The sequence below is a fragment of the Semicossyphus pulcher genome, unplaced genomic scaffold (genome assembly GCF_022749685.1).
Source record: "Semicossyphus pulcher isolate SPU_LCO1_2020_fin unplaced genomic scaffold, fSemPul1.0.p SCAF_5, whole genome shotgun sequence".
NCBI lineage: Eukaryota > Metazoa > Chordata > Actinopteri > Labriformes > Labridae > Semicossyphus > Semicossyphus pulcher.
Genome location: NW_027211726.1, coordinates 16,736,880 through 16,762,492, shown reverse-complemented (window position 1 = coordinate 16,762,492; position 25,613 = coordinate 16,736,880). Strand labels below are relative to the sequence as shown.

At 42.7% G+C, this 25,613-nt stretch overlaps 1 protein-coding gene across 2 annotated transcripts; it reads right to left on the bottom strand.

Annotated features, from left to right (window-relative positions):
- Positions 1–1,404: 1,404 nt before the first annotated feature.
- fbxl2 (F-box and leucine-rich repeat protein 2) lies at positions 1,405–20,295 on the bottom strand. 2 transcript variants are annotated; one of them, XM_069681633.1, is made up of 14 exons: positions 19,796–20,295; positions 13,553–13,614; positions 9,994–10,048; positions 9,134–9,208; positions 8,789–8,883; positions 8,190–8,354; positions 6,280–6,406; positions 5,584–5,658; positions 5,338–5,468; positions 3,543–3,603; positions 3,411–3,455; positions 3,027–3,083; positions 2,729–2,941; positions 1,405–1,574 (listed from the first exon to the last, which is right to left on the bottom strand). In XM_069681633.1, the coding sequence occupies exons 1-14, from the start codon at positions 19,823–19,825 to the stop codon at positions 1,467–1,469; spliced, it is 1,299 nt and encodes a 432-aa protein (XP_069537734.1). In that variant the 5' UTR covers positions 19,826–20,295; the 3' UTR covers positions 1,405–1,466. The 2 variants fall into 2 exon arrangements, with proteins under 2 accessions (XP_069537734.1, XP_069537735.1); XM_069681634.1 differs by having other exon boundaries at positions 5,338–5,465.
- Positions 20,296–25,613: the final 5,318 nt, after the last annotated feature.

The following is a 25,613-nucleotide window of genomic DNA, read 5'->3' as shown; positions in this document are numbered from 1 at the left end:
GTAAATTGCCAATTACACAAAAATACACCAAATTATCTTTCAAATACATAAATTCACATGATTGTCAAAAAGTTGAGGTGCATAAGCTCAAATTCTGAAAACTATTATCTCACCTTAAAGCATAATTCTGTTTCATTTTGAAGCAAAGTTGCACCTTTAGCCCTGATTGATGTCCAAATACACACAGCCATAAATTTAAATAATTTACTCCACAGTCCAGTTCATAATGGTAGGTCTACCACAGATGTATCAGTGTTACTAAACTCACTCTGAATAGCAGGGAGACTGGAGGCCTACTTATGTAAACAAGTTTGTCGGTAGTGCTAACCTAATCCAGGATGTAAACAAATGCTTAAGTCGTCAAGTAGAAGCTAGTGTACTGGGCTACTGACAGGATTGGATCAGGGCCCACGAGCCAACGTAACCACACAGTACACAGGAGAGGCCACTCATCCCAGCAGCACACAGAGTCAACATAACGCTTTTAGACACTGAGGGTCTGAATCATAGGTCCAACAGTTTCTTTGTTTCCTTTAAAAAAAAGAATGAGAAATATATCTCCCCCTCCGGATAAGACAGGCATGGACATTTACAAGAAGCACTGAAAAGAAAGAAAATAAAACAATTTTTGTAGGCCTACTCCAATTTTCGAGTGAGTTGCCATAAGTGTGATTCTTTTTTTTTCATTGCAAACATTCTCTGTACGAACAGAATCGAAAATCTCAACAAAAAAGTTTCTCAGATGCACAAATATGTCACATGTCCCGTTCTATATGTCCTGGTTTTTTCTCAACTCTTCAGAACTGGAGAGTTAAGCCGGCTGTGCCAAATCGTCACTGTTTGTATCCACAATACTGCGTATCCCACAATGCAGCTCTCCTCTGCTTCCATGCTTGGTGTTTATTGGTCAAAGCAGAATGAATCACAGGATGGTCACATAGAGGTGTCATGTGATTGGTTGAGATGAGCAAACTGTTATCCAAGATGACAATGTTGTCATTTTTTATTTTTTTTTTGTAGTTTGAACATGATGCATTGTAGTTCCACTGTTCAGACCCCTCCCCTCATTATCCCGCTGTCCAGGTGGGGAGTCAGGGGTGTGAGGGGCAGAATGGCGTGAAGAACCTGTTTTTGTCTTTACAGCGAAGGAAGAGAGAATGAGACCGAAGAGAAAAAGAGAGAGTCCATCCATCCGCCTTCTTTCCCTCCACCCCTCCACCCCCAAACCCGGGGGCCGCTGCCATGCTGATTGGAGAGGAAGAGGAGAGAGGAGGGGCGGGTTCAGCTGATCAGGGATCAGTGGCGATCAGTCTATGTAGTGATCAGTGATCAGGAGCAGTGAGTGGGTCCAGCCCCTCCTCTCCCCTTCACCTAACCCCAGCCCCCCACCCCAAACCCTATCATTTCAGCCCAGATCAGAGCAGCAGGACCTGTAGACAGAGGTGGCCCCCCCTGGCCCTCCACTGTCAGAGGATGATGCAGCAGCGGCACAGACGCTGGCCACCTCCATGTACAGAGGGAGGAGGTGTCACAGGGGCAAAGTAGGCGTGGACCTTGATCTCTGGAAGGTGGGCCTGTGTGGGGATGAGATGTGTTAATACATCAGTATACAAAGTTATAACACAAAAAACATTATCAGGATGCATTTCTGTTCCCAGTTATCTGCTTTATTTACCCCTTAAGGTATAATTTGATGTTAAGGTAATACACAGTAGTTTTTTTGTTTGTTTTTTTATTATTATTTTTTGGCTTTTGCCTTCATCTATAGGACAGCTGAAGAGACACAGGAAATGATGGGAGGAGAAAGTGCAGGACGACATGCACCAAACGATCGGCAGGCCTTGAGTCGAACCATTGCGCTGAGGACTGCAGCCCCTGCACTCGGGACGCCTGCTCCACCAACCAAGCGAAACCAGCGGCCCCACTTATCTGAGTTCTTACGGAGAGTTAGATGAGAAGTTCCCACGTTAAATACAAGGAGCAAGCACATGGTTAGCTTATCTTAGCACAAAGACTGTAAGAAGTCATAGGCCCAAATCCCAATCTCTAAACTCATGGACTCACAGACTTTGAGGCGTGCTTGCACTGAGTGTGACAGAGTTAAAGGTTAGCCCACTATCAAATCTAATGCTAAGTGTTGAACGTGGTTGTCCAACTTTAAACAAAGTAAGCATGGATATTGAAGGGAAGAAAACTGAAGAAAAGATTATCTGAATGTGACAACATGTGGTTACTGGCTGCTGTTATTTATTGTACATTTTTTGAGTTGTTTGTCCATCTGACATGCCTTTCCCACCAAAACTAGCGCATTGACGCAGGTTTTTCAGACCCGGGAAGACCTGCTTATAGATGCTGATTGTCTCTTTTCCCCTTGCAAGTGAAGTACACTCCTGTCGGTCTCTTTTCTGCTGCGTCACCGTCTGACATCACAAACGCGCCCGAAACAGGGTTAGTAAACAGTGAAGATGTTTCGGTGGTTAGGTCTTTATTGTATCTATTACTCATTTAGATGATATTCAAGCGCTGCTTGGACGGAGACGAGGTCTACTGCAGAGTCATTTAACCCGGGTCTGAATGCCTATTGTAGCATTTCCCACTAAGCGAAAAAGCTGAGTGTTAGTGGGTGTTTGTGGGGTTTTTTGACCAGTGGGAAATGGGCTTTTCTCTGATTCCAAACAAATTCTAAGTGATTACAAACAGCCTTTATCTCCCTCTGCTTTCCACTGACCCGGATGCGTTTGATGCCCGCCCTGGTGACTTGCTGACAGTCGTAGAGCTCGATGCGCTCCAGGCGATGGCAGCTCTTCAGGTGCTCGAGGGTCACATCAGTAATGAGGGGGCAGTTGTCCAGCTCCACCACAGTGAGGCGCTCTTGACCACAGGTACTGCTGCTCAGGGCTCTGATGCCGTCGTCTGTGATCAGCTCGCAGTGGGACAGGGACTGGGTGGAAGACACACGGAGAGATGGATGAAAGCTAAGCATGCATGAGGAAGGCCGAGGCAATATGAGAACTGTAAATGTTTACCAGTGCTTGCAGGCGAGGGCAGTGGATGGACAGCTGCACCAGGGTGTTATCTGTCACCTGTGGAGAGGAGCAGCTTGATGAACATACTGTTCGTACATGCTTAGAGAAAGCTGAGGCGTAATACACATTTTTAGAATAATGTTTTGCATGTTTGTGTCAAGTTTTCCTCCTGTCACTTCTTTTCTTTCTCCCTCTCTGCTTTCTGTGAAAACCAGTTTAAACAACAAGGTCATCAGTCTGCTAACTCTATTATCCTGACATTCCTACAATTACATGTCTCTGTTTCCTGCAACCTAATCTCTACCAAGACAAATACATCAAAGATTCAACATAAACAAAAACCTTGAGCATAACTTTGCGAATAAATAACGCAAACTGTCTTACCAAAATACATTCTTCTAGGTCCATTTTTTCAAGCTCATGACAATTCTGTGAAGAGAAACAGAAACGATTCAAATAAACTCAGCGATATGGCAGCTGAGTTGATAAGAAGAACAAAATGAGACAGAAACTCACCCTGGCCAGCACAGTGAACCCAGCGTCTGTAACATGGGAGCAGCGTGCAGCTTCAAGGATCCTGAGCGGACACAAACACAACCTGTAAAGGCTACTTCAGGGGTGTGGTTGAACCGTAGTGTGTTACTAAGACCTTGAGTTGTCCTATTATAACTTTGTCTGTTTAATAAAATCTAACTCTAATGATTGTGGTTACACTGCTAAAGAAAAAGACCCTATTTAAATAGTATCCTTGGTGATCCGGTCACAAATGGACGGCTCCAAGAACAGGTGTGAATGCAAGTCACAGTGAGGACTCACTGCGATTAGATCCTTCAGATCACATTTGGAGGTGATCTTAGATGCATATCACTTTATCCCACAACTGTCACGTTAACTTGTCACTGACTCCTACTTGTATAACAGCTGTATATACCTCGTATTTTTATTTATTTATCTATTCTTATTTTTATACTGTATTTACTGACTTGCTATTTTGTCTTTGTACTGCTGCAACACCCGAATTTCCCCCCGGGGGATCAATAAAAGATTATCTCATCTTATCTGTTTCCAGGTTACTGACGATGTTGAGTGACAGATTGTTGCTGATTTAATACTTATCCACTGTGTGGCATGACACTCTTTTGCTTTATTATATCTCGTTTCATTCCGAGCAGGTGAAAACAATGCTTATGCTTTAGGGTGCCGAAAATACGAGAAAAGTTGCAGCTGTATTGATTCAGTAAGGGAGAGTGCTTTATTGTTTCAATACAGGATGAGCAGTTCATAATGCATTATAGTAACACAGCATTTCATAACGCAGATCTATGTGCCTGTTTGTCAGTGGTAACAGAGACTCCGTTATGCATCGTAGTTTACGGACTTAGAGTAAAATTTGTTTGTTGTGATAATAGAAGACTTTTTTCTGTCCATATTCACCAGATTCCTCCCTCTGAGCTGCAATCTGCGTGGCGGTAGATTTTAATCAGTTGATGGTACATTTTTATTTGCATATAGAGCAGGGAGTAAGAACAGATCACAATTGTTCCCTGTATTTGTATATGGAGAGGCATGTGAATGCCAGGTGTGAACAGCTGTACTTATACCCCTTTCCCACCAAAATTAGCACAGGTTTTTCAGACCTGGGGAGACCCACTAATTAATGCAGATGGTCTCTTTTCCCATTGCCAGTGGAGTATACTCCTTTCGATCTTTTTTGCGTCACCATCCGACGTCACAAACGCACCGGAGACAGGGTTAGTAAACAACAGTACGCACAAAGAACTTACATTATACTCTTTGGTAAACAGCATGGAGGCCAGTGAAGATGTTACGGTGGTTAGGTCTTCATTGTATCTATTACTCATTCAGTCTGTTTATCAAACTCGGCGCTGACAAATTTGGAACGATGTTCGAGCGCTGCTTGGACAGAGACGGGCAGAATTTGGAGCTGGAGGAGGCGCAGGAAAGGGGGCAGAGATTAGCGTGTCGACCCGAGTTTTGTGCTCCCATCAATGCCGATCGGAGCTGAGCTATAATTACCCGGTTCTACTGCAGAGTAATTTGACCCGGGTCTGAATGCCAGTTGTAACCTTTCCCACTAAGCAAAAAAGCGGGGTGTTAGCGAGTGTTAGCGGGTTTTTTGGACCAGTGGGAAAGCGGCTTTAGAGCTGTCCTCTTCTGATCTAATCACCCTGGACACATGCTTATACCAGGTGTGAACAGGGCCACATATTTTTTTGGAGACTGCATCAAGCTCTTGATTTCCTTGTGAAAGACATTACAACAGGTGCATGTTTATGTGTGTTTTCCTCACTTGAGTCGGGGACAGTTGAGTCCCATTGCAGTGAGCGAGGCATCAGTGATGTTGCTGCAGCCCGACACACAAAGGATCTGTAGCTTGTGGCATCCTCGGCAGAGACTGACCAAGCCTTCATCTGTAATCTGCTGGAGGCAAAAGACACACAGCACGCATTACAAAATCACAGAGGCATACAGACACATCCCTCATGCATTGTGATCAGTCCTCTCCCCACATCCCCCAAACTAATGTTTGTCCTACAGTGCAAGACTGCATGTTGATGGTGGTGAGTTCTGGGCAGTGTTTCTGAAGGTGTTTCAATGCTCCGTCATCCAGCTGGGGAAGAATAGAAAAAATAGACAGTATTAATAAACAAACACCTAGATCACTAAATTATGTATGAGACTGTGTTTTCCAATGAGTTAAATCAGTTCACATGTCAAAACTGTCCCCTGTTACTCCCAAAAGATGAGTCATAGGAGCTTGATGGTATTTCAGCCAAGCAAGAAACAGAGGCGAGACTTTGGCTACAAAAAACAAAAACAAGCTGAGTACACAGCCTAAGAAAATATTGGCTCTACAGAGGAAGCAGAAAAAGAAGTCCGACAGAAACCTCTAAATCTACAAGAAAAACAACCAATGAGATTAAGACAACAACCCAAATTCCACAGGATGGAACATTTACAGCAAGTGGGGGAGAGGGCAGATTAAAAAGAAGTGTGATTTCTTCATGCTTTATTTTATTATTTTAGGTATCCGGGAATTTAAAGGTAACTGTTTTGATTCCACATGTTTTGAGATTTAAAAAAAAAGTGTCTTTAATGAATGAATGGTCATCATCTTAAAATACTAATAAAGACGGCTTGAAATGTTCAGTTTAAGAAAAAAAAAAAAAATTCTTGGCCTAGTGTGTGTGTGTGTGTGTGTGTGTGTGTGTATCCACTGTCAGTACTGTACCTGTGTGCAGCCTCTGAGGAACAGCGCTCGTAAACCATTGCAGCCTCTAGCCAGAGCCTCGATTCCATCGCGTGTGATCTGGTCGCACCACGACAGGTTCAACATCTCCAGCATTCTGCAGCCATCGCTGAGCAGACACACACACACACCACATAGAGAAGATTAAGACAAATGAAGTTATGTTTACATTTATCACTTCCTTTACAGAAGAGCCAGATATCAGTTGGACGGTATCAGGCAATTTGGGTCCATCTGTATCGGTATTTATGTTTTTAGGTAGCACCCACATTACAACTTCTTTTATAGAACATACAGTATAAGAGTCTGTGTTTACTAACAGGGCTCAGTGTCCAACGCCCTCTGCCCAGCAACAAACAACAGCTGACGCAGCTCTCAGTTGAAGATATTTCAACACTGCCACGCTCGTCAATGTCACTTCTCCCTCACCGACTAATCAAAATCAAGAAGGGGCGGGACTTCAGATGTCAACTTTGTCAACAACAATGGAGGACGAGAAGCTAATGCTTTATTGAGGGTACAATTTCCAGGTCTAGTGTGGCTGCTAATGCCAATACACAATCCCTTTCCGTCCATCCATCCGTTATCTTCCACTTATCCGGGAGGCTAAGCAAAGTGACCCAGGCACCCCTCTCCCCAACGTTTTCCAGCTCCTCCTGGGGGATTCCGAGGCATTCCCAGGGCCATCCCTCACGCGAGCTCTGGGACTGCCCCGGGGTCTCCTCCCAGTTGGACGTGCCCTGAAAACATCCAAAGGGAGGCGCCGAGGAGGCATCCTAATCAGGTGCCCGAACCACCTCAACTGACTCCTGTAGATGAAAAGGAGTAGCAGCTCTACTCCGAGCTCCATCCGGATGTCCCAGCTCCTTACCCTATCTCTAAGGCTGAGCCCAGACACCCTCCAGAGGAAACTTCAGCCAATTGTATCCGCAATCTCATTCTTTCGGTCACTACCCAAAGCTCATGACCATAGATGAGAGTTGGAACGTAGATCGACTGGTAAATCTAAAGCTTTGCCTTCAGGCTCAGCTCCCTCTTCACCACGACGGTCTGGTACAACGCCCGCATTGCACCGATCCGCCTGTCAATCTCACGATCAATTTTACCCTCACTCATGAACAAGACTCCTTCACTTGAGGCAAAGCGATCCCTTTCCATTGTTTCTATGTTTTATTGTAAATTTTTCTTTAAAAAAGCAAATATTACGCATACAGAGCAATTTCAAAAAGACTTAGCGGCCCGTTACCAAGGCAAGCGGAAGTGCGCCGGTCTGAAGCGCTCTGTAATTGAGGTTGTGGGCGCTTCTAACGCAGAAAACATCATAAGTGGGGGTCATTTAAAATAGCAGAATGCACTCTCAGTCCCAGTCCATGTTAAAGAGCATCACAGCTGAGCAGGTGGTTGTCTGCACTAGAAAAGTATTGTAATGTTACGATTCTTGGCTGCCATATCGGTAATTGGTTAATTTTTCCCTCCAAAATCATCTGAAATAATCCTTAACTGTTGGGCTCTACGTAAGAGTTTAACAAAAATCAGTGAGCACAATGTAGTAGAGAAGCAGGACATTATCGGCATGTTATCGGTATCTGCAGATTATGGCTTGAAAATGACAGATCGGCATCGGCAGATATGTCATTTTTGTGCCGATATTTTCTGCCGATAAAACAACGCTTTAATTCTGCCTAAATGCTCGATGATTCCCTACAAAAAGAAAATGTTACAAACAAATAAATATGGTATTTTGTTAATAACCTAAGTTATAAGGGTTGGAAAATATCAGCATATAAGATATCGGCAAAAAATCCAATATCGTGCATCCCTACAATGTAGAGAGTGTGTGAGGAGGAATTGACATTTTCCTTTAAGGCAGTGTCGGTGTGTGCGGCAGCTACCTGAGGGCCTTGAGGGAGTGGTTGCTGATGGACACACAGGAGGTGAGATCGAGCTGTTTGAGTTTGGAGCAAAACTTGCTGAGGCTGAGACAGGTGCTGTCTGTGATCTTGGTGCAGCCGTTCAGGTTCAACACTTCGATGTTTCTGCAGTTCTGAGCAAACGTCCTGGGAAACAGGAGAACAGGAGAGAGGGAGACGGGGAATTACTCCAAAGTCGCTTCATTGAATAAATAAGAAGTCAGATGCTGGGAGCTGCTCAGGAGCCAATTAACAGAGTCATCTCCGGACCCTTGGGAGGTCGTTGTACAGCTACAGTGCATTTATTTTCTTTTATAAGAGCGTTACTCTCCAAAGAACAGCCTGTACCTCTTTAAGTCAAGTGCTTCGAGATAGAGCTCTTCACATGAAACAATAAAAATCAACAGTTTTGTGTTTTTGTGGACACAGTGAAGTGCGATTTAATTGAACAGTTTCAAGCAAAGAGTCCCCTGGGAGTACAGAGACACACGCTGCTTAAACTTTACACAATCACTTAAGAGAGTAATCAAACCAACAAGATAATGGGTAAAACTTAAAGCACACTCAAGAGACGTTCTCACTTCATGGAGGCATCTCCCACGCTCAGGCAGCCCCGGAGGCTCAGCTGCCTCAGGAAGCCTCCGCATCGCTTGGAAATGTTCTCCACCACCCGGCCCTGAGAGACGCAGGGACAGAGAGGAAGAGAGAGGGAGAGAGTGATACGACTTGGGCTGGTGGAGGACCGAGGATCAGCTGTGACGTCACAGTCGGCACCAAAGCCTACTGACCCAGCACTAAGCCTTGGGGCTGGATAATGCTACTCAACAGGCACACGCATGCAGGACATAAAGGCAAGCACACACACACACACACACACAGAAGCTTGACTCTTATGTTGTTCTCTCGCTCATTAACGCAGTGCTCACCTCAATGTCTGTCTGGAAGTTGAACAAGTCGATCTTCTGCCAGTTGCTGCCATCGAGGGCCAGGACGTTCCACGCCTGAGACAGGGTGCGGACAGAGAGACACGTGTGTCAGACAGATGTGAGGGAAGGTGATTGTTATCATAATACATAAGGGAAATACATAAAGAGTGCAGGTCAAGCTCTACTGTACAGAAGCGTAAAGTGTGACCACTTCCTGTTTCTTTGTTCGCAAGTAGCAGGTGCACCAGCTGCTGTTTTCGCTTCTTAAGGCCATCTGGAGCCTCTCTAATGTGAGGATTTGCTTCTTTTCTCTGCTGGATGTCATTATGAACCAGATATCTTGGGGGTATTGGACTGAGGGACACTTAAAGACATCATCTTGGAGTCTTTTTTGACCGCTGTCCTGCTTTTTTTGGCCGACAAATCACTACAAAGGTTGAAACTTTAAGTCGATAAACACCTGCAACGAAGCTCTGCGGTCAGAAGTCACAACCTAAAATTAAACATGAATCATAGAAAAACCTGCATAACGTGCTTTGCGGATGTAGAGAAGTAACATTAAATATATCCTAGCTGTTGAAAGAGAAGCAGCCACCACAGCTCTGCATTCACAGTCCACGTGCCGAGCCCTGGTTATTATTCACAGAAAGCTCATTCATAAACGGCTTTCAGCTGCAGTGTCAAACAGAGGTCCCCCTGCACATAACCAGCAGATGGCACCACCTTATAGACAGTTCTAGAGAATTCAGTAATGCTATTCATTTTAACCATACTGTAGTTTTGAGTATAATCAATGCTCTCTGTTAAAACAGCGTGTGTTAGTGCACTGTGGGTGGTTTGGAGTTGTAGAGAGGGCTTACCTTTGATACTTGGGCACACCTACAGAGTGTAACCACATCGAGATAGGAGAATATTCTACAAAGAGAGACAAACGAGAGCTCAGTTTAAACTTTTACTTTGAAAATCTTTAATTTTATGTGATTTATTATGTGTTTTTTTTGTGTGTATGTAAAAACCAGATGCTTAGTTAGTCGCAGGAGAGCCCCACAGGCAGCCAGTGTTTGAGCTGTGGGCCTGCTCAGCCACAAAGGGCTGCATGCAGCAGGCTACTGGGTCAGCTCAATCCATTAATCTGCCAATGAGTAATCTCTGGCGCTCAGACAGGCAAGGCCACGGTCAGCATGGGACAGACAGACAAACATATAGAGGGACGCACAGACGTAAAACCAAACATGTACATCTCGTCTCAGTGATTTAGCGGTCTGTTGCTGCCTTAAAGGGTCGATCTATAGAAAATCTGAGGTATTCAGAGAATTGTCATGTTGCCAAAGCTTTGAGTGCAGCTGGGGTCTGAATGTCCTTTTAACCCCAGGAAACAGGAGCCGGCCATTGTTTCCTACGTATAGCCGCTGGACAAAGGCTGTGTGTTTTGATGTGCGTTAGGCCAGGGCATGTTGGGACGTGTCTGCATAATCTATACTGGAGTCTTAGGTCAGAGGGGACAATGCATATAATGGACAAAGCGATGCAAAGACACCCACACACACACTCCAGTCCTTGGGGTGATCGCAGGCCACCAGAAAGGCAGACCAATCAAGCAGGCGCTCATCGATCTCCCTTCTAATAACTGGTTAATGGCTGTGGCGCTGATCATTGATTGGCTGTCTGTTTTAATCAAATACAATCTGACTTTCCATTATGTGTGAGCGAGCGGCCTTTTAACCAATCACAGGAGAATTCTGTTAATCACACTCGCAGGGAAGCAATCAGTCAATCTGATCCGGTGAGGCCCTTTTTTGACTCCGGTTAACCTCTTTTGACATCTGAATTTCAAAATAAGAGCGTTATAGTTGAGAAAAGGTTCTGATACTGCGTACTAATACAGCTGTATCGCTAACATGGACCACAGAAAGGGGAGGTGGTGATATAACAGAGTCAAATTCAGAGCATGAGTATGTTTTCACTTTACACAATAAAGCTTTTAAACACAGACTGAAAACAAGTTAGCAGCCTCCGATTTCTCTGTCAAATCCAGCTATTCTTTCCGACGTGGAGAACATCCCCATTTGTTGACAAAATGTTCACCTGGCCTTTCGAGCATGGCTAGATAAGAGAGTCCAGCCTTTAGTCTAGGTCTTGTTGCCATAGTAACTCCGGTTAGAAATGAATTTGGGTGGTGGTAGGGGAGGGTGCTGAGTCAGTGCTTCTGTGTAAGGAGACCCTGAACGACTGTGAACTCTCTCCACGGCTCGTCAGCCTGTCAGACGAGGTTCTTCTAAATCACAGCTTTTCACAGTTTATATCTGCTGCACTGGCCTAGATAACAGCTGTTTACGATGCAGCACCTGAGAGGCAGACGAGCGCACAAGCGAGCCAGAAGCAAGCCAGGTACTCGGGCTCCCTCACAGTGATACATTCAACAAAAACATATAAGCTAAAGAGAACATTAATTCAGACTTTTACAGATCAGTTAGCAAGAATTCCTCTGCTGATATAATTGCCCACAAATCGCCCAATCAATGTATGATCTACTCCAGAAGTTACACACCTTTTTTGGCGGGTGATCCCTAAAATTATCACTACACATCAATCAGCCAAAACATTATGACCACCTGCCTAATATTGTGTAGCTCCCCCTTTTTGCCACCAAAACAGCCCTGACCCGTCGAGGCATGGACTCCACTAGACCTCTGAGGGTGTGCTGAGGTATCTGGCATCAAGAGGTTAGCAGCAGATCCTTTAAGTCCTGTAAGTTGCGAGGTGGGGCCTCCATGGATTGGACTTGTTTGTCCAGCACATCCCACAGATGCTTGATTGGATTGAGATCTGGGGAATTTGGAGGCCGAGTCAACACCTTGAACTCGTCGTGTTCCTCAAACCATTCCTGAACCATGTTTGCAGTGTGGCAGGGCGCATTATCCTACTGAAGAGGCCACTGCCATTAGGGAATACTGTTTCCATAAAGAGGTGTACTTGGTCTCGTACAATGTTTAAGGAGATGGTACGTGTCAAATGGCAGGACATTGCCCAAAGCGTCACACCGCCTCCACAGGCTTGCCTTGTCTAGCCTTGGCCACCCATGACCCTGTCGCTGGTTCACCAGTTATTTCCTTGGACCACGTTTGGTAGGTACTGACCCCCGCAGACCAGGAACACCCCACAAGAGCTGCAGTTTTAGAGATGCTCTGACACGGTCGTCTAGCCATCACAATTTGGCCCTTGTCAAAGTCGCTCACATCCTTACGCGCGCCCATTTTTCCTGCTTCCAACACATCAACTTCAAGGATAAATAGTTCCTCTTCACCCACTGACAGGTGCCATTGTAACGGGATGATCAATGTTATTCACTTCACCTGTCAGTGGTCATAATGTTATGGCTGATCGGTGTGTATCAAAGGCTCATTGTTTGCACTAACCAAAGAATCTCTTATAAAGCTCTCAGATTGTTTAATTAAATCAGCTTGTTTTCACATAAACATTTGCTTCTCAACTAACTTCTCAAATGTATAGATTTGATGCTTTTCTTTGTATTTATTTATCTGAATGACTTAATACTCCTAATAAATGTCGAGTTATAAAAGTAGTGTAATTTTTTTCCTGTATGTGATTGCAGTGTTCAAACTGTCTATTCACAGAGTTATACCTGCAGTAAACAAACACACCTGGAACAACATAATGTCCCTGGCAGTGTACCATGGTAACAGGGCATAACATCATTATAAATGCAAAAAAAGAAGCTCCTGTCAGCCCACTTTTCATGGTTTAAAAAAACAGATGTACTGCTATAACAACGAGTGTGACAGGAGATCATGTGATGTCGCTTGTGGGTGAAGTGAGTATGTATCTTTTTAATCCACCAGTGAAAGTAGTGCTGGTGGTAATGGGTGTACTGGAAGTCTCGGTGGTGCACAGCTGGAGCAGCAGAGGAGCACAGCACTGCGGAATTCCCCACTAGCTAGGACAAGCTATTTATAGCACACACACGCGCACGCACACACATACAGTTTGTATAGGCCCAGGAGCATTTCACACACAAACACACACACAAAGACGCAGACCACCTAAAGTGTCTGCAGAGCTGCCTGCACACACACACACACACACACAAACACACACATAAATCAGTGTGGAGGGTGGACACGGGTGTGATGTCAGATTTATGGGTCATCTGGGACAAAATATTGGTCTGTAGGTCACACAGTTAACAGAACCTCATTTTAAACTGGCCAACATACATCACCACACCTACACTGTACAAACACGACTAGTGACAAAACAAACACACACTGACAAAAGCGCACACTCCTACACATTACTGCTCAAGGCTGCCTCAGCTAATGAGTTACCCTGACCTAAGTCCTTGTCCCCTGGTATGTTGTTTTGTGTGTGTGTGTGTGTGAGTGTGTGTGTTAATCTTACCTAAGAAGAAGCTCTTTGGGGAGCTTCTTGTTAATGGGGGCTTCATCGCTGTTTGAGAACACCTGCCGAGACACAAGATAAACAACATTAAGACAGAAGAAGCTGCAACAATGGCGACAGAAAGCACAGAGCACCATTACTTGGGGACTGTATTAATTGTTTTGACCATTAAAAATATGTTTAAAGGACAACTTTAAATTTTTCAAGTTAGTCTTAAAACAATCCTCATTTTCCCATATGAACATTAAAAGCACTTCTGTTGGTTTTAATTATCCCTTTTGTCCATAGCAGCCTCAAAAAGTTTCCTTTCTAAAGTTCCTGTGATACAGCTGGCGGAGTGCTGTTTCATTTCATGTATTTACATGTTTTCCTGTTAAATTAAACACTAGGAAGAACTTGTTAAGGATATTTTTTGGGTATTTACCGCAGCCTGGTGTGCATCATCATTGAACATTGTGAGGACCCTTAATGCCAGCAGTTGAAAACGCTGCGACACACCAGGCTAACATTAGCCTAATGCAAGCTTGTTGACTTACTAAAAAAAGCGTCAGGAAATGAGCCATCTTGCCCCTTTGTTTTATTCTACTCGCACAGAGAGCTGACCCTTGCCATGATTTCTGTCAGTCTGTCTGCTTGTATGCTTGTTTCTCTCACTCCCTCTTTAGACCCAACAGACATTTATTTGAAATAACCGTGTGATATAAAAACATCATCAAAAACAATTGATAATACATAGAATAAATGTAGTGTATGGGCATATTATGAATCTCCATTATGATGGAGAAAATTTGGGGAAAATTGAAACTCCAGGAGAACAGCAGTAAGGGAAGTATTATCAAGCGAGTGAGCTAGCTAGCTAGCTAGCTCGTAGGTTCCGTGCTCTGGACAGTAATCGGATTCATAGTCATGGTCAAGAAACATACACATTTAATAAAGGGTAGATGCAAAATTAGTATTCCCCCCAAGTGCAGGATGAATCATCAAATATTAAATAAAAAGGGGTGCCGCTTTAGCTCAGCGGTTAAATCGCGCTTCCTGTATACAGAGGCTACAGTCCTCGATGCAGCAACCCCGGGCTCAACTCCCACCCTCGGCCCTTTGCCGTGTGTCATCCTCACTCTCTCTACCCCCGTTTCCAACACTATCCACTGTCCTCTCTCTGTCAATAAAAGCATAAAAGGCCCAAAAAATATCTTTTGGGCGAATTAAAACTCCAGGAGAACAGAAGGAAGGGAAGGGTTAGCAAGCATGTGATGATGCTAACCAGCTAGCTAGCTCGTAGGTCCCGCGCTCTGGACAGTAACTGGAAGAATTTATAGTCATAGTGAAGAAACGTAAAAATTAATGAAAGAGTTTCAGTAGATGCAAAATTAGTAATGCGCCCCGAGTGCAGGATGAGTCATCACATTTTAAATAAAAAGCAGTTAAATTGCACATCCCATATAGAGGCTACAGTCCTTGATGCGGCGACCCCGGGCTTGACTTCTACCCTCCGCCCTTTGCCGCGTGTCATCCCCACTCTCTCCACCCTGTTTCCGACAATTTCCACTGTCCTCTCTCTCTCTCTCTCTCTCTCTCTCTCTCTCTCTCTCTCTCAATAAAGGCATAATTGCCCCAAAAAATCTTTAGGGCGATTTGAAACTCCAGGAGAAGAGCATGAAGGGAAAGGTTAGCAAGCGTGTGATACTAACCAGCTAGCTAGTTCGTAGCTCCAGCGCTCTGGACAGTAACTAAAAGAATTTATAGTCATAGTGAAGAAACATAAAAAATCATGAAAAGGTTTCAGCAGATGCAAAATTACTAATGCCCTCCGAGTTCAGGATGAGTCATCAAATTTTAAATAAAAACTCTAAAATGCCCTTAAGAAGCCACTCCTTTGTCATTTGGGCCAGATATAAGCATATAAATGAGATTCAATGCAAGGCATACGTGATAAACAAACATTAAAATCTATTTTGATTTCATGGGAACTTTAAAGCAATTTCAGTGCAAGTGGGTGGGACTCTAAGCAAAGTTCAGTTCAGGTGAAGCTGCAGTTATTTGAGGCCTCTGTGGAGTTAGACAAATCAAATCATCCTCCACTTAGTCTGTCTTATTTTCTAATGAAACACTGACTGTAACTTTTATAGATACCCATTTGGTTTTTCTAGCCCTTGCTGTTAAAGCCTTTTGTTAAAGCTAAAGCTTGACTTAAGAAATAATTTTGGCATTGAAAAAGGACGTGTTGTCCTCTAAAGCCTGCATTGAAAACATTAAGAAAGGGGCCTCTATGAAGCTGTTATATACAAGAAAAGGTTACGTCAAACAACAACGCTTTTAATGAGCATGTGAGGGATGGTGTATGACAGACATGAAAAAATGTGACCCTATCCTTACATATTAACAGAACCTCACATTACCTTTACAGTTACCAGCAAGAAAAAGGAGCTATCACTTCCTTAAGCCATGCTAATAAACAAGCCAGAGCTGCGTTTGGCTTTCCACGTCCCCTCCTTACAAGCTTATAATTCTGTTAGCCTGGTCAGCTTGTTGGCATGCTTATCTCAATTAGTCTACTCGCTGGATGTCTGGCCATCTGCTGAGTGGGACACACACAAACACACACACTCAGAAGTACACACTCGCAGGTGATTCCAGTCAGACCTCTCTGTGCGAGGAACAGAGGCAGAACATTCTAGATCAGGTGGGTTGCATTCAGCCATGAATTTAAATTACGGCAAACACCCACATTCGCAGGGCCTGTCGGTGATACACTCCTCAGAAACTGTATCTAATGAGGGGGACTCCCTGCTGTGTCACGCGCATACACAGAAAATGTGAAAGCACAAAGGGGAGCTCGGGAAGGCACAGGAGGAGCAAAGGTTGATTTTGGAAACCTCATGACAACACCTCGAAAGAGAAAGCAATGAAGGAGAGGGAAGATGGGGGAAAGAGGAAGGAGAGGGGGAGCAGGAGGAAGTAAGAGGGAGAGACAAACACAGGAATTGTGGAAAATAAACAGAAAAATATGTCTTAAAAGTCAGACAGTGAGTAGAGACAGGGGAAGTAAAGGCCATTCAAGAGGAAGTGGGGTGAAAAGCAAAAGAGAAGGAGGTGGTCCAGTCAGGGTCCAGCAAATAATTAACTGAGCCGGTTTGAATTTTAACATCCAGTCTCAGGTAATAAGACAGAAAACAAAGTGGTTAAAAAAACAGATCTGAAACGATATCCAATAATAGCTCCAGGATATAGTTAAACTGTTTTCCATCAGTGGCTCCCACATACCCCTGTATTGAATAACACATTTTCCCAATCTGCCCATAAGGGTTGGGCCCAACTGCCTCTATGGGAAGCTTAATGAAATCTCTGAATAAGCACTTTAAAATAAAGCCTTTATCATCATCATGTGGCTTTCAGCTGCGGTTATATTTAGAGCTGTGTCAATTGAGTAAACTGGAAGTAAAATTGACCTTAATAGTACAATGCTGTGTGGGTACTGGAGGGTAGGAGGAGGGCTGGACCTGTCAACATTCAAAGGCCTACAGTACATGAAGTCAGTGTCTCTCTAAAGCCAGAGGTGGCTTAGGATTTAGGACTAAATTTAGACTTAATTCCAAACCACCTCTGTAACACATCACTGACCTTTGACCTCTCCCTCGGCACAGTTGCACACAATCCAGACAAACCTAGTGGGCTTTATGTAAGAAAGAACAGAGGGTAAATAATCCACTCATGATGTGCTTTAAATTACCTACTGAAGCCTATAATTCATTGTGTAATGAAACATAAATTCATAATCACTTCCTAATATTTCAGATTACTGCTCAAATTAATTTAATAATTCATTAGCCAATGAAACTAAATGCTTTTTTGAGTTGTTGTTTATCAGTGGAAAAATACCACATATCTGCAAATTCAAGCCTCTTTCAGAGATTATTCTCGTTACTTATTAATCTCTTGATTACTCATTCATTGTTTAGTCTATATAACATTATAAATTGTGAAAAAGGACATGCTTAATTTCCTTAACTCCAAAGTGAGGTCATCAAATATCTTGGTTGTTCAACCAATAGCCCAAAACCCAAAGATATTTTGTTTACTACCGAATATGAGAAGATAAAAGAAGCAAAGTCTCACAATTTTTAAGCTGAAACTATGAAATTATAAGGCTTAATAATCAGCTGATTATCAAAAAGCAGGGTATTAAATTTCTGTCGTAATTGTTGCAAATCTGATATTACTGAAATGAACATTTTTGTAAACTAAACTCGCAATGTTACCTTGAGCGATCAATATATACTAGCAATATAAACAAAATGATCAATCTTTAAAGTAAATAATATCTGTATGGATGTTAATGTGATATGAAGCACGATGTATGAAGTCAAAAAGCTGACACAAACACAAAGGCCCTCAGGCTTCATAGTCTCATGGAAGAGGTCACCAGGTGGAATGCTATGAGCAGTATGTGGTGTGTAATCTCAGCCATAGTTATGACATTGTGACAGCAAGGTTCAAAGCAATCGCTGCTGCACACACTTCATTAAAGTTATCACCTCAGCGTTCTGGTGCCCTCGTTCCCTGTGCCAGCAGAGCAGCATTCCCAAGCAGGGAGTTCCTCGCTACTGTCATACTCCTATTCCTAGACAGTGCAGAACGGGGTGCAGATCTGGTTTTTTGAACGTGCTTGGATCCACTTTAGAGAGTAAACTTGAAATTAGATACGTTTTCAATTTCTGGCCTGTAATGCAACTACAAAGGGCTTGTGTCAGGTGTTCATTATAAAGCATCATCTCAGGTGTTAGGCTATTAGTCAACCCTCTATTACCCCCACACAGGAGCTTGTTTCCCACCATACAATGGTTTTCATCTGCGTATAAGAAGCTTACAGCTCTGTTGAGAAATCCACAGACATGGCAACAAACACCGGCACCTTCTGTTCTCACTCACTCACTCACTCATTGTAGACACATACGTTCACGATACTGGCAGGCTCACACCGTCTGCACACCTGACGCTGAAAGTCAAGTACCATCAAGTCAAACCTGAAAGAATCTCAACAATGTGTGGATGATATTCCAGAGAAACAATGCTCACAGCACAGGGGACCAGTCGGACCAGAGCTGATTTGCTGTTTGAACACAATTACGAGGAAAAACGTTGACACAGCAAAACATGATAATTATCATACCACAGGTATTAAGCAGGGATTTGCATTTTGGAACATTTAGAGAAATACTGGAGGCTTTTTGAGGTACACTTACAAGCTACGTTATATACCAACTTGGCTACATTTCAGAGGCAAATATTGTAGACAAATGGCAGCTGTAGTGACTGGTTACTTTGAAAATATGGATTTAAATATAAAGACAGTAATCATATTTTAGAGTATGATGTATTGTTATAGATTATACTACACAACAGTATATGAAATAGCGAGTTTCACTTCCAGCATTAAACATAGCTACTACATATAATGCACAGTAATGCATCAATGGAAACCTACAGTCATTTAACATTAGATTTAGTTTACTTCTGGCACTTTCCTTACATTTAGCTGTCAACACATCTGTGCTAAAATTTGAATAGAAGAGAATTTGAGTACTTATACAAATGTAGTTAAAGACGGAGCCATTATACCTATGAAAAGGTGTGTGTTTACCACTTTCCTGCAATATTTGCATTGAAAAAAGGAGAGTGTGTGAATAAACAAAGGCAACATATACCCTTCATGTTATAATACTGCTAAATCTTGAACACAGGAGGACCATCTGTGGCGTGCCAATGTCTCTTAGTGGCACCTGTCATTCACAGGTATCACAGGAGGTGTCACAGGTTTTGCAGTGTTTTCTGCCATGATGACTAATTGAATGTTGCTACACTTGTTGTTTTACAAATCTCCATCTGCAGCCCCAGTCCTCCCCCCACCCGAAACCCTGTAACCTCAGGCGACAGCGACAGTGCCAGCCAGCCAGCCAGCCTCGGCCCTGATGTATTGACTCTCCTCAGCCACAGCCCTCCTGTGTCCCGCAGTCCTGAGCTCCATGTTGTCGCTGCCTACTGGTGCGGCAGGACAATAACAGGATTTCGGATTACCCTTGACCAACAAAACGCCTCGTCTCCTGGCTGCATGTAAAAATTAGGAGCACGGTCGACCACACAGACACACATACACAAACATACTTCGCTTATACAAGCCCTCGACTCCCACGTCTACTAGAAACAAACAGTTTAACCGTTGGTGGTCCACTCCCTCTGTCATACCTCGAACCGGCCCTTGGTGATACCGTTCATGTCTGCGGCGGCACGTCCCTGTTACCAACCGCGCAGACACCAGTCGAGCCGTTTGACGAACACCGTTATTGTTTTTGTCGCCGTTTTATTTTTGGTCGGCCGGAGTGTGGTGTAGGAGCCGAGCTGGAGCTGGAGCTGGGTCCTCACACCCGCCCTCCCCACCCCCCAGCCGTCAGCGAGGCTCCTGTCTCCGGGTCAGTGAGGGTGGTGGTGTCGGTCCGGGTCGGCCTGCGGTAACGTCAACGCTCGTTGTCTCGGAGACCAACGGCTCCCCAGCCCGTCTCATCGCAGGGCTACCAAAATAACAATAATAACATGGACGGTCTGTCAAGTGACTTCACTTCCGCCTCTCCCTTCATCGCTCCAGTGCGAATCAGCTGGCCCCCAGATATCACAAGTTTGCTTACAAAACAAGAAAAACGAGAAAATATCGCCTGCTTTCACTTCCTACAGCATATCTCCGCATCAAGCCCACGTATGGCGACTGACATGGACGTTTTTCCTTAACGTTTTCTGTTTACTTGCGGGGAAAGGGGAGGGTTTACGTGACGTCATTGCTGCGGGAAAAGCACGCGTGGTCGATTTGTTTTGATTGTGGTGGTCTTGCAGAGATTTTGGGGAATAGCGACAAGGGTGGGTCTGTATTTGAGCTTTTACCCCGTGGCAGTCACGGGTTACAACAGCATCAAGGCGTGACCTGACACGAACCTGCGGGACTGATTAAGGGAAGGAAACACTCGCATCTGTTAACGCCAGATCCAGGATCAAAGATATTTTATATACTTGAGATGAGTGACTCTGTCACATTAAGGCTTCAACCTGCAGACACTAAAAAAACATCCTTTATGTTACTGCTGCATTATGCAGGCTAAACTGATTATGTTATGGAACAAGTGCTACTTCTTTGCTGACATAAAAAAAAGCAATGCAACTATGTGCTGTAGTTGAGGTACAGCTACACTCAAGTACTTTTCAGTTTTGTGCTGTTTAATATACACAATCGCACAGTACATGACTGTTTTCAACTAAAACATCTGGTTTAATAAAGGTCTAGAAATGAGTGTCTGTATCATTGTGTGGTGGACTATGACAATGTACATTTATTCAGGTATAAAGCAATTTTGGGGCACTTTACTTGAAAGATCTCCCATTTATCCCCAGTTCTATACTTTACATGTCTGAGGGACATTAAGGATGTTTAACTGTACTGCATTTATTTAACATTTGATTGCATGATTTTTATACAAAAGATATAATCAGCTTCAGTTACAAATTCTTGCTTATTATCAAGTTGTCCTTAACGTCGCATCTGCCTGTGCAGGAATACTCTTTTGTAATGACATCTTTTCAGTCAAGTATTTTCCAAAATCATGTTTTAAGATCCAGTTGTTGTTTAATATATAAAAGTGGCAGCTTTGTGACAGAAAATATAATTATATTTTTTGTAATTCTACTTTTACTTACGTGCAGGTTCTAAATACATATTTCACCACTGTTACTGCAGGTGTTGTAGACAGGGCTGCAGACAGACTAGAGTGCGAGTTAAACATCAAGACCGAAATATCTTTGCTGTAGTTGTAAACATCCACAGCTTGAGGGCGCTCTTATGCAACCAGCCTAATCCCTGTTCCTCCTTTGTAATCAGTTTATACACCATTTTTACTCTTGAAATGTAGCATAATTCGTGCAATGGTGTAAAATAACTAAGTAGCATGCATTTAGTGAACCAGTGACGTACTTTTCTCAAGTGTTTGTATTTTAATTACTCCATCTCACAGGTATATACAGCACTTTTTTTAACAGAAAACCACATACTGAAGCAGGTATTAAATACAATTATAGAATAAATGCCTTTAATCTCAACCTGTTACAATAAAGGCTGCTGTAGATGTTTAAGATTGAGCTTATTGTAGTGTCCTTATATACATTTAGGTAAATGTATCATATTCTGTTAGATCATATGTTAGAAGAGTCATTGTCTTGTGAGAGCCACATATCTCTAACTAGGTCCAGTCTCAATAAGCAGAGAAAAACAGCCCTGATTTCAGCTTTGTTACAATGCATTTCCCAACTAATCCAAATAGAGATTTAATAGTTTATTTAGCTTAAGAAGTTGGAGAATTTTCTCAACCTAGATGGGGAAGTATTAATCCTGCATGTTATTAGAAAAATTAAAAATTACCACATTTGGAGAAGTATTGTTTTTCCTGGAAACAACGGGATGACAAATTGTAATCTGTAAAGTAAAGCTTTCAGTCAAATGTACAGGAGTAGCACATATGAGGTGTTGTGGATTAGAAGTATGTAGTTTCATAGAACAGAAATACTCACATAAAGTTCATGCATTAAAGGTCCTTCTTAAACTACAAGCACGACTGGCACCTGCCTCAAATCTCCCTATAGTCACAAGATCATTTTGTGGCAAAAAGTTTCTTTCACAGCAAAATTCTGGCATGTTAATGTAGGTGTAAATATAAAATCAAATAATGATGGCTGAATTCCATTTAGCTGGTTAAGGGTCCTGGTACTGTGCTAGCTCACTGTCATAAACCATGACAAGCTTACTGGGACACAGGGATAGAACAGAGCCATCGTTAATGTTATAAGTAACACCTGTGCTTTACTAGTCAACTGCCTATGAGAAGAAATTGCCCCATGACTAGAAGTTCTTAATAACTGACAGGAATGTGAGCCACATTTCAATCAAATTTGGGAAAGTAACCGAAAACACCTGTATGGCCTTTAATTTGATGAGGATGCTGTATTGAGTAACTGCACACATAAACAATAATTGTTGTTTATCTGATTACCACACCTCAAACCCAGGGTTATGTAGTATAATATTCCAGCATAGAAATACAATGCACAGAAAAGAGGAGGAATAGGTTAATAATGCATGGCTTCCCAGTAACTCTTCTTTGGTTAACACGTGCTTTTCACTGAAAAGTAGGGGAGACCGGGGACTATTGCAACACTTTTTTTCAATTCTCTCTGTTACTCAGACTGTTGGACTAAAACAGCTAAATTCATATGTATTAAACTGAAATATGTCTGCTAGTTACCTACACCATTTAATAAAAATACAGCTCAAGTTTTTTTCAATAAATGCAGCAGCAATCTAAAAACGTTTATTATTATGCTGTTGTTGAATTGTCAAATGTGTTTAATTGCTTTATTTGGAAAGACAGGTACAAGAAAATCCATAAAATGTGACTTTCCTAGAGTTTTATTTTGATAAAATAACTTATTTCTATCATTTTAGCCAAGAAAATCAAGATACAAAGAAATAAAATACAATATTTAGAAAACAACAAACTTTAGGACCATGTAAGTAAGAGCAGCAGGAATTCATGTATGTTGTCGGCATACACAGTCATCTAATAGTTGTAGTCATTAACAGCCATAAAAATTATATCTGAAGCTTATACATGATAATATTCAATAAAATAGATATGACAGCAATGACCCAGATAGAGGAAACACTGTGTGCGTTTTAGCATGAGCACATACATTTTAGTACGCTTATGATAAAATGTGTTCTTCCATCTGCATGCAACACAATTTGAGCTCCTGTGCCCCTGCTTCTCGCAGCATTGCACGGTAATTAACAATCTTTCATCAAAAGTCAAATTAATTATCTCAGTTCTTTGAATAGCTCCATGCCCTTCTCATTCTGACTCTGCTGTGGCTGGCAGCTCAGTGTTGAATGTGTCCCGTTAATCGCAATGACGCCGCCAATGTCAAGTGAGGCCATATCTGTTCAACACATAGAGTTTCCATAGAGTCTTCTGGTAGTGTCAGCTGTAGATACAGTATGTTTGTGAAGATATTAGGAGGGGGTTAGGGATTTGAAGACTAAAAGAACAGTTAGGTCGTTCCAAGCAATTTGATTGGACAAAAGACATTCCATTCGTGCTAATATAGAGTATAACAGCACTGGGATTTTTAACTATGTGTACCACTCTGCTTCAGGTGTTCTGAATACAGAAATCTTTGACTAGATTGATCAGGTTGGTACCTCTGAATCACACACGTCACCAAAGCAACTGTTACCAGACCCATATCACTGGTTGCACGATAATGGTACAGATAAAAGTTCATTATATAAAGCATCTGGTCTGCAGTAACATGTGTCCATTTCTAGTCAAGTAGTGGAACTAGCTGAGTTGGTGGAGCCCAACAAATGATTAAATAAACAAAAACATACTTATCTGTTGCTGCTTACTGTTTGCTATTATTATTGTATAAATGCAATATCACACTCCATTTTGTGCTGTTGTACTTATATATCAGCTGTGAATATTTTTGGCACTCAGCCTGCGGCCTCCAGCCTATGACTAAATTACATCCGTGCTGATATTCAGTAAAACAGCAGACCCTCTTGTGCGATATTGCTTTTATAACTCCCGTTTTTCATCCAATATATTAAATATTGGATGTATTTAACCTTTTTGTCATCATCTGTGTTCATTATCTCTTTCTATCTTGTATCAACTTGTATACAATTGTATACACATATTGTCTGCCCAATGAAAATCATTTCTCCAAGTTTTGCGATTTTTGAGTGTTCAGTTTAACTTAAGAATTAGGTGTTGCCACTTAAACCCTGTTACGAGGCAAACCAGGGCTGTTTCCTTTTTATGTTCAGCTGACATGAGATGTGGGGTTTTCACAGGACAGTGACACACGCACACACAGCAGTAATCTCTCTAAAAACCAATTCTCCCTCCATGCCTCCCCTCTTTCTCTGGGCTGCACCAGTATGACCACTGATTTCCTCTGAGTCAACCACAAACCTGCACTACACCTCACTCTAACAGGACGTGTCTCACATAGGAAGTCACTGGTCTCACACATAGTCAGAATAATCTGTGTGTGTGTGTGTGTGCGTGTGTATTTACTTCCACAGCTCAGATTGTGTGATGGGTGTTGTCTGTTAGTCCTATGAGATAACACACCTGTGTGAAGTCTGGACGTGTCCCCCCCGCCTCCCTCTTGGACACCTGCAGGAAACATAATTCTCACCCGCCTCTCTGAGATGGTGCAGGTGTGAATCACTGTCTCTCTCCTCCTCACCATCCCTCTCTCCTCTCCTCTACGACCCCCAAACTTCTCCAGAAATAGCCCCCTGTGCATGAGTCAGGATCCCAGCCCTCCCATCTGTAACCCTTCTGAGCAGGAGGTGCAAGTATGAGAGGTGCATGAGAGCAGGGTGACAAAATGTGGCACAGAAAAACAGAGAAATGGAAAAACATCATTGGGGGATTTAAGGGCACAATGCAGGCGCGGCAGCATGGATGACTCCACTGGGGCAGAGGGAACACGGAGAAATATGAAAATGGAAAAGGTGGGATGTGGAGGGATGAGAAGGTGTGATCCTCATTAAGGGTGTCAATCCTTGAGGAATTTCTCCATTGTTGTTTTTTTATCGTATTCCAATTGTTTTCCTTTTGTAAATCTTTTATCTGTGTGCGTACATCCTGGTCAGGGTGGAAGTGCTGTGTCTTTAGGTTAACATTGTATGAATTAAGGGCATCTCAAAAGGACATATTTAAAGTTAAAACAATATATTTGACAACCCATTAGCTAACAGCGAACATTAGTTTTCAACCTCTTCTAGCTACAATCACTGTTAGCTAGGAAGTGGCTGAATGTGCTTACATTATTGATTATTGATTAAAGGATAGAAAAAGCCTACATTTTCAAGCTAACAGTAATATTAGCTAGGAAGTAGTTGAATGCTAATGCTAAGCAGAATGTTAGCTGTTTTCTAATGGTATCTAATGGG

Bases quoted from the DNA above. Each gene is read 5' to 3' on its own strand.
- fbxl2 (XM_069681633.1), bottom strand. From the start codon at position 19,825: ATGAACGGTATCACCAAGGGCCGGTTCGAG. The intron at 13,615-19,795 runs GTATGACAGAGG...GTGTCTCGGCAG, and splicing joins TCACCAAGGGCCGGTTCGAG to GTGTTCTCAAACAGCGATGA. The intron at 10,049-13,552 runs GTAAGATTAACA...CTCTCTTTGTAG, and splicing joins CCCAAAGAGCTTCTTCTTAG to AATATTCTCCTATCTCGATG.